General features: G+C 42.0%; 1 protein-coding gene across 1 annotated transcript; it reads left to right on the top strand.

Moving 5' to 3' along the window:
* The first annotated feature begins 5,718 nt into the window (after window positions 1-5,718).
* On the top strand, window positions 5,719-8,719 carry LOC4349871 (probable mediator of RNA polymerase II transcription subunit 26c). The gene is made up of 9 exons (XM_015760137.3): window positions 5,719-6,331; window positions 6,432-6,500; window positions 6,624-6,706; window positions 6,825-6,898; window positions 7,022-7,074; window positions 7,439-7,478; window positions 7,591-7,733; window positions 8,085-8,181; window positions 8,352-8,719. Exons 1-9 carry the CDS (start codon window positions 5,987-5,989, stop codon window positions 8,465-8,467), a joined length of 1,020 nt encoding a protein of 339 aa, XP_015615623.1. The 5' UTR covers window positions 5,719-5,986; the 3' UTR covers window positions 8,468-8,719.
* The last annotated feature ends 630 nt before the right edge of the window (window positions 8,720-9,349 follow it).

Here is a 9,349-nt window from a genome sequence, read left to right as displayed (position 1 = left end):
ATTAAAGCTCGAATGCACGTACAGTTCATATAATAATATTTTTTGCTAAACATGAAAAATTTTAAAATTATTAAAGACAAATAGAGTTGACCATAACGTTTAGCACGGGTATATTACTACTACCTCCATCCCAAAATAATTGTATTTCTAGAATTCAAAATTCGTCCCAAAATAATTGTAATTCTAGAGTACTAATTGCCCATCAATCATCTCTCATTTAAATTTCTTCCTATTTTATCCTCAACCATCTTCTCACTCTCACATAAACACCATTTAATGAGGGGCACCATAGTCTTTCTTTTCAAACCTTAATATATGCTAAATAATATAGAATTACAATTATTTTGGGACGGAAGTATTTAAAGTTTGAATCATAAAAGTGTTTGTATTCGGGAGTGGAAGGAGTAGTCATTACGTGGGACACCTAGCTTAGGCTTGAAGCGGCGGATTCTGAAAAGAGGTCTTCCGAGTGTACTTATCTAGTTATCTTCTTGGTGGTCACATGGATTATAGGAAAGGAAAAAAAGATTTATTTTTCGATAAGACACATGCGCACTTACATATATATCCACTCAAAGAAGCGGAGGCTATCGGCAACTTCCTGATCTCACTATTTTTTTAAATAAAAGTACATTAGTATGTGCGTAATTAACATTCGTAGTCATCATGATTTAAACTTTAATGAGTGAAGTCATACGCCTATAACTACACTTTTACAGCACCGCTGCTTCTCTAGAAAGGGAGAAATATTCTGGCCATTTATTTATTTTCCTATCCCATTATCAAACAAGTATATTATTTTCTTTTTTGAGACTTTTATCATTTTTTTACTTGATATATGTCCTGTTAGAATAAATATAGTGTAAATTAACTCATGATCCATATCCCGTGCTCACAAAACCTGCAAATGTGGATGCATCATGCATGTGGCCCTAATTAAATACTCTATGTTTGCTTTAGCAAACAAGGCTCGTGTATTTCCCTAATCAACTATCGACACTGCATGTGGCTGTTTAGTTGCATCGCATGGTACATTGGTCCCGTTCATACATGATATGATTTTCTAATTATCAGTTATTCAATTACACAACCATCACATCCGTCTCTTTATGACGATGCATCCCTCCCAAAATTCCATTTCCTGTGGAGCACACTGCAAAAAGGAAAATTAGATTTTGCAAAACGGGAAATTAGATTTTTTTTTACCCGAGAGGGCATTCCTCGTTTCGTGCATACATTTAAAATATCATCAAAAAATTTTAAAAAATTAGTCAAGATAGATTAATATATGATATATCTTTCCACAAACATGTAAGTTATACAAGTAGAAACAAAAATACAAGTAGAAACAAAATTAGTAAATTTGACTATTAATAGAACAATGTAATTCTCGGTCAAATTTATTATTTTTGTTTCGAATTTTATAAGTCGAATTTGCATATGCATATTGGCGGAATAACATATATATCATATATCTATGTTACTAAATCTATTCATTTTTTTAACTTTTTAAGCGGCATGAAAAAAAAATAATGGGATATTCCCTTAAGGTATGAATTGAGTTTCCCCGAAAAGAGAGTACTAACATGCATGGATGGAACAGAGAATCAATGGCAAATTCAGATAAGTCATTTCTGGCCACCTTTTTTGGAGCAACTAATTATTAAGTTTATGCTTATATTTCTGGCAAATTAATTCGTTGTTTTCATGTGATTTACCAATAAGGACTTGAAAATTATATTTATCAATAGATGAAAAATAAAAATCAATAGCCAAGATTTTTTTCATTGGCTCTTACCTCTGAATGAAATTAAGAAGAGCACTAACAAAACTCTTTTTTCAAATGAATCAGTGAACTAAGTTAGTCTGACTGGTCACACTATCTATTGTATAGAGAAAATTCCTCACATTCCCATAAATTTCCCCTCAATTCTTTCTATACCCCTAAATTTTGTCCCATCCCTTACATGTCCCTAAGTTTTCATTTTGATCTCTTCTATACACATTCTACTAGTTGATCGTTAACTTTTTCTTTAAAATAACTATATTGCCCTCTCTTATTAAAAATTCCTAGTATAAAAATATTCATTTGTAAGAAAAATGAACGGGATAAATTATTTGACCACAAATTTGGAAACTAGAATTTAAAACTTTTAAATTAAATTAAATTTAAATGTGATGTAATTTATACAATATTTTCACCAAAATTTAAACCTGAGTAAAAACTAATTTTGATTTTCAGTTCATGGGTGAAACTCATGTATGTATTTAATAAAAAAATAATTCAGTATGAAAACCTAAATTATTTTTTCCGTTAAATAATTCTATCATATTTAGTGTTATTATAAATATTTTTTCACATTGATATTTATGTTACGGTTCCTACAACTATCAGTCAACTGATGAAATTAATTGGTATAGAGGTCAAAATAAACACTCATGGGCATGTAGTGGATCAAACAAAATTCAAGAACATAGAAGGAATTGAGCGAGCGTTCATGGGCACATAAGAAATTTGTCCTATTGTGTTGGGTTTAGTCCCACATCGGTAATTGATGATGGGGGAGCACGACTTAAAAGGTGGGGGCAGTCCTTATCCATTAGACTAGTCTTTTGGGTTGTGTAGGCTCAGGATCTAAAGTTGTGGCTCCGGTTGGGCCTGTGGTGGAGCAGGCCCAATGTGACCTGGGTGGCCCACTGTTGGTGGGTCGGGCTGCGCACTTTAACAAGTGATATCAGAGCCCAAGGTTTGGAACCCGGAACGATTTTCATGGGTCACATGGTGGGTGGGCCCGATGTGTGATAGGGGAGATTGTTGGGTTTAGTCTCACGACTTAAAAAGAGGGTGTGTAGATCCAGGATCTAAAGTTGTGGCCCCGGTTGGGCCTGTGGTAGAGCATGCCCAATGTGACCTGAGTGGCCCACGGTTGGTGGGCCGGGCTGCGCACTCTAACATATTGTATATGCACCGGATCCAAGTCTATAAGGCATTGTAACTACAAGATATCGAGTCTGTATGCAATAGTATTCTAATGCAGTGAGAGAACCATTCGAGTTTAAAGCAAGGGTGCCTCTTTTTACTATATAGGAAAATAATTTACTCTAGCAAAAAATAATTTTTTTTAGATAATGGAATATAATATCCCGGCCTTTGTTCAAAAAGAACTACAGCCAATTATTACAAAGATTCACTCCAGAAGAGAGTGTAGTTCAAGACAAGTTGAACACACCAAATAAGAGAAGAGAGGACCCAAACTGAGAAAAGCAAAACAAAATGTGGAGCTAGAAGGCCTCGTCAAGGCCTAGGACTGGAGTTCGAAGCCAATGCATAGACCAATGACAATATCCTTGCACGAAGAGGTTTTTCCAAAACGGTGCCCCAAGGAGGATGCGACGTGGATCGCCGCCACCGCTCGTTCGGAACCGAAGCAAGGTTTTCACCCAGAGAATATGGTAGGGAAAGGAAAGGGGTATGCTAAAACAACGCCTCCAAGGAGGGGAACGACGCCAAACGGCGTCGCCGTTGTCAGCCAGCCAAATGGCTCGGCAAGGCTTTCGCCCGCGATTCCCTGTCCAAACCCACACCACCAATCCACACAAGAAGGATCGTCGTCGGTCAACAACATTGTCCCTTCAACGATTCGGCCAAGGCCACCGCCCACAGTTGTTCCCGCCGTCGACGGCACGCCCGCACCCGGACTCCTCCTTTCCCGCCGCCAGACCCCTTCCCCGCCTCCACATACCGCCGCTGCCGATGACGCACCGTCAGCCGGATGATGGCCTTCAATCATCGCCGCCATAGGTACCATCGTCGACAGCAGCCACCGCCACTGCCACAGCCACCACTGTCACCAGCCGCCACCGTCAGCCGACCGCCACCTCCACGGACACCCCCGTCCAGCCACCACCGTCAGCCGCCACCGTCGCTAGCCAGCGCCGCCAGACGCCAGCCGTCCAGATCTGGTCGGGGTGGCGTGGATCAGAGGTGCAGCGCGAAGCGCGGGTCACCGGCATCATGGAGGAAGGCGTCACGGGCACGGCGTTCATAGCCAGAGCATTGACGAGGGCGCCGCGCCTCTCTCGTGGCGGCGAGGTTCTTGATGAGGGCCGGCGTCGCGGCACGCGCCGCAGTCCGCCGCCGTCGTCGCCAACTTCGTCGCCACCACATCTGCCACCATCGCCGCCGCTAGCCACCCCCCTGCAAGGTCCGCGGAGCGGCGCCGACGATGACCGAGCCCGTCGCCGGTCACCCCGGCCAAGCGGGGAGATCAGATCTGGCGACGCCGTCGCCCGTCGCTGGAGCCGTGGAGAGCCGACACCGTGGCGCCAAATAAATATGATATCAATTTATCTTGACTACCATTCATCTACAAATAAACAGCATATGCCATGATCTCATGAGGGTTTAAACTTTAAACCGATGCTTGATCTCATAGGATATTATTTCTCTAATTCCCTTTGCCGTAACATGAGAATATCATTCCTTAGCACTCAGAGGACAGGATAATGTGATGACAGTATGACACTTCCTTTTATTGGCACCTGAATCAGAATGACGCAATGGCTGTTGCAGCGGCCGTCCATGCAAAAGAGACAGGAACTTGCAGCTCTCGTTCTTAAACCAACATTCCTTGTAGATGCTATGGAGAAAGAACAATTCTTATTCTTATCCTAGAGAAATAAAATAGTAAATGTTGTACCTTCGATTTTTGAAATAAAGCAATCTATTTTACTTATAATCTTTTATTTTACTTTTGATACGAAGGTAAGCATAATATTCGTGTAACCGTGGGGACAATAGTTTTACTAAAGTTTCACTTTTTTTTTCTAAAAAAAGAGGAAACTATCTTAACCGCCTTGCTTGGGGTGTGAATGGAATAGTAAAAACTCAAGTGCCAGTGGGGATAGTTCGTGAGTTTTCCGATGAAAAAAAATAGAAACCACCTCGTTGCACTTAAGCGTAACCTCGCGCGCTCTACTCGAACGGTTAGAGGGATTTCTGGCGAAAAAGGCAGAAACCATATCGTCCTTGTGAAAGTAATTGTAACGTATGCTCATACATTTCTATGATGGTTTGAGAGTTTTCTAACAAAAAGTAATAAAAACCGTGTCACTTTACCCATAGCGTGAAAGTAAGCATAACACTTGTGTGATTGCTTGCGACATTTGAAGAGGTTTTAGGGAAAAAGTAAAACTGTCTTGTCTAATTTAGAGTGTTCAATTATGGCTTGCAACTATCTCACATCTCGATGGTTAGGAGTAGCTAACAATTATAACTTGCAAGAATATCTCGCATCTTGATAACTAACTATATGTTATTACATGATTAAAAGAAGCCAGTATAAGAGAGGTGATATATTGTTTAAACCAAATTAAATAAATCAAGGAAAAATTAGAACCATGCCATTATAATTTTGCAAAATTTAAGATATGCCATCCTGACCCACATGTTACCGATGACATATCTCAAACTTTACAAAATTATAATGACATGGTTCCAAATTACCCTTAAATCAAATGGCAAAGCCATAAGGTTAACATTTTTTTTTCCCAAACAATGCACATATCCATCGGCTACAACTTGCAAACACCATCAACCACCAAAAAGCATAAATCCCCCCACGCACGTTTTCCGAGGCTATTTTGGTCTCTTCCCAAAACGGAGCAACAAATCCATGGGAGGGAGAGAAGAAGCAGCCCAACGATCGGCTTCAAACCGGAGCAACTTTTTTTCTCTCTCTCCTCCCCATTATCGGATCCTTCCCGTTAACGGGTCTCCTCGTCTTCGCTCGCTTACCGGGTCTGCTGGCTGGCCTACCCGCCGGAATCTTGCGTCATCTGGCGGCCGCCGCCGTCCGACGACGACGGTGCGGAGGAGGTTGGGTTCTTGATCGGTGTCGGATTTTTGGTTGGTTGACGGGGTTTGTGAGGTGTGGCGGTGACTTGGAAAGATCCGATATATACTCCGGCGCCGCCGCGAGGGGAGATGGATCGGGACGACGAGCGGCTCGGCCGCGCGCTGGCGGCGTTTGGAGGCGGCGGCGGCGGCGGCGGCGGCGGCGTGTGGGAGCTCGTGGACGCCGCGCTGGCCTGTGCCGCACGCGACCGCCCCGACGAGCTGCGCGCGCGGCGCGACGGTATCGTGGAGCGGCTCTACGCCGCCGGCGGCGGCGGCGGCGGCAACTGCGGCGCGGCGGCGGCGACTACGCCGTCGCCGCGTGGGGCGGCGGTGGCGGAGGGTGAGGACGACGACGACGAGGCGGCGGCGGCGGCGGACGGCCTCGAGATCAAGATCTTGGCAATCAAGGACTTCTTGGAGGACGAAGACCAGGTCCTCAAACAATCCATTTTCTTCTCTTTTTTTTTAATTCGCTCAAAGAAACCGCAGAAATCTGACACGAGCTGCACGTTTTTGGTTTGCTTCCTCGCAGTCGGAGGACGAGCTGCTGAGCTTGCTGCAGAGCCTGGCAGACATGGACATCACGTACAAGGCGCTCCAGGTGAAAACAAAAGCTTTTTTACCCCCATCTTCTTCTTTCACCTTCACTGCTGTTCTCTTCTGTTCCCCTTGCAACAAAAGGAGATGAGATGAAGTTAGAAGTTCATGCTTTGTGCTTGTCCAGGAGACTGACATCGGACGGCATGTGAATGGTCTGCGCAAACATCCCTCCGGTGAAGTCCGGCTACTTGTCAAGCAGCTCATCAGGTGAGTAAGAAGAAGATGATGAACATGGATAAACACTATAGCCAAGTAGTGTTGTTGGAATATGCGGTTTAATTGTCCCTTTTTTTGGGTGAATTTTGGTGTTGGTTGCAACTTGAAGGAAGTGGAAGGAGATAGTGGACGATTGGGTGCGGTTACACAATTCCAGCGGTGACGCCAGCAACTCGATCATCAGTATGTCGCTGTGCAAAATATTTGCATTTGTCTTCGGCTCATGTTTCTTTCTTTTTTTCTTCTTTTACAATTCATGTTTTTGTTAATCCTGATGGGTTAAATCGGTTGCTTTGATGATGGCAGCCGATGGCAACTCCCCGGAGAAAATCCAAGGCAAGAACCAGCAAAGCTCTCAGGTAAACTGTTCTTGCTAACAAGTGGCTCTGAGCAACTGCACACCACAATCTTCTTTTAGTGATTCCCTTTCCCCATAGAAAGTTTCCTTTTAGTAACATGTCATTGTGCCCAGAATATTCCCTTCTCAATTATCCCCTGTTGGTTTACCAAACAAATACTACTACATTTCAGAGAAAAAGAAAGGGGGATTGCACATGCTTTTCTCATGCTGATTAAACTAAGAGATAATGCAAAACCAGTAATTATTAGTTGTAGTGACAGCACAGTTTGTACTTTAATACATCCTATATATACTTTTAACTTCTATTTTTTGGTTCCTAATTGTGTGACAATGACACCTCCTCTGCTGATGCAACCTTTCAGGTTTCAGAGTTCAAGTATTCCCCCAGCCCAAGTAGGCATAGTGAGTGTGACAAATACGCTACCTTCCATGGATTTCTTCAGATTTCACTGTTTTGAGTACCCATAATTACTGATTTCTTGTGACATGTTCCTTTTCTTTCTCTGGATTACAGACAACTCAAGCTCAGAGAGGGTTAGCAATGGGATCGCGTCGATAGCAGCGACAAAACATAGAGCAAGCCCTGCGCCAGCGCATCATAATGCAAGGCAGATCAACAACACCCACCATTCTACTACTTCATCTTCTGCTCCAGCTGTAAGGATGCAACCAGACCTTTCTTTCCATTTCCCCCTAAGTCCCTATTGTTGTCGGGCAGAGGTTGTGCACTGCATTTCGTTTAAAGTAGAAGTAGCACTATCAGCATGGACCCCGGATGTAGGATCTTTTGACTGATTCGTCTCACTTGTCACTACTCATTGTACAATGGTGTCTAATCATGCAACATGACAATAAAGGCTCCATGTTCCACTTTCAGTGAACAAAAGAGTGACTGTTACCACAAAGTTGGAAGCTTTTTTGAAATGTTTTATTCGTGTGCAGTGGGTGAGTGTTGTTGTCATAGATAGATGTGAATGTCAGAATGATTTTGGTGGTTTTTTCATGCAGAGGATGGTGAAGGAACAGAAGGACAGTCATCTTGACCTTGAAAGGCTGGACTCTGCGAGGAAGAGACTCCAGGAGAATTACCAGGAAGCACAAAATGGTAAATTTACTAAAACTTTTTGTACACCTGCATTATAAGCACACTGCATAACAAGAATGTCAAATGGTTATATTTGAAAGCAATTTGTCAGGAATGGTCCTACAGGAACAGATTGAAAACAAATGTAAGTAGGTTAACATATTTTTATTTGCGGTTTCCATTTTTGGCAGCAAAAAAACAGAGGACGATTCAGGTGATGGACATCAATGAAATTCCGAAGCCGAAAAATAGAAATGCCTTCATCCGCAAGGGCAATGGGGGTGGGTTCCCAGCAAGGCACCGGTGACATTGCATTTTCTGGGAACCCAGATTTCAAATTTGTCTTTTACAAGTTGCACTAAGAAGAAAAGGAGAAAAAAAAGAGAGGTTTCTTTTCTTCATGTGCTATGTATTGGCTAGCCTCAACTTCAGTCTGATATGTTCCATGTACATGAGAGGGATGCTTATGGTTTTTGCAGGAGAAATAGAAGTTTAAAATGTTGCCATTGCTTGTACAGTTTATTTAAAATGTAGCCAAAGTTTAAATCTTGCAACTTAATTTTAGAGTTGATTTTAAGGATTTTTTTTCATCGTAGTTTATTTCTGAATATTGGTTTTTAAATCATTAAGAACAATAAAAGTTTTATGTATGAATATTTTTGCTTGCTTCGTTTATTATTTCACACCTTATCAGTTGTAGAGTAAATGACAAAGCCTTGTTTCTTAGGGCCTCTTTGGTTGGGCCTAGGTTTATTGTGTTAGGCTTTTAAGTTAACTTTTCGCTTTATATTTTTATAAGCCGATGGCTTTAAAGCATTAAGTATAATGGTAGAGTCATATCTTCACTTCAAATAAGCAAAAAAAAAAAAAACTTCTACAACATAGGTTTTAGCTTAATAGTGTAAGAGTGGCTTTTGGCTTTTAAAAAAGCCAAATTGAAAAACCGCTCGTTTGTTTAGATTTAGAATTTTTGCCTTATAAATCTAAACAAGGAGGGTCTTAATCATCTTTTTAGCTTTGGTTCTTTTGTTAATATTTTCCTTTCTTTCTCTTTTGCCCCGTGCCTCAAAATTTTCATCTATATATGCCTTGTAAAATCTTTTCGGGCCTGGGCCCTTGGGCCGGGCTTCATTCGAACAGGCCAATAAATTATTACCGGATCCATCGATACCAGATCATCATTATCCAT

Source organism: Oryza sativa, chromosome 11 (assembly GCF_034140825.1).
Source record: "Oryza sativa Japonica Group chromosome 11, ASM3414082v1".
Classification (NCBI taxonomy): Eukaryota; Viridiplantae; Streptophyta; class Magnoliopsida; order Poales; family Poaceae; genus Oryza; species Oryza sativa.
Note: the sequence above shows the minus strand (reverse complement) of the source record. Positions and strands in the feature narration are given on the sequence as shown.

Excerpts from the sequence above, each read along its gene's own strand:
- LOC4349871 (XM_015760137.3), top strand. The coding sequence starts at position 5,987 with ATGGATCGGGACGACGAGCGGCTCGGCCGCGCGCTGGCGGCGTTTGGA. Across the intron at positions 6,332-6,431 it reads TCTTGGAGGACGAAGACCAG|TCGGAGGACGAGCTGCTGAG; the intron begins GTCCTCAAACAA and ends GCTTCCTCGCAG. Across the intron at positions 7,479-7,590 it reads CCCCAGCCCAAGTAGGCATA|ACAACTCAAGCTCAGAGAGG; the intron begins GTGAGTGTGACA and ends TCTGGATTACAG.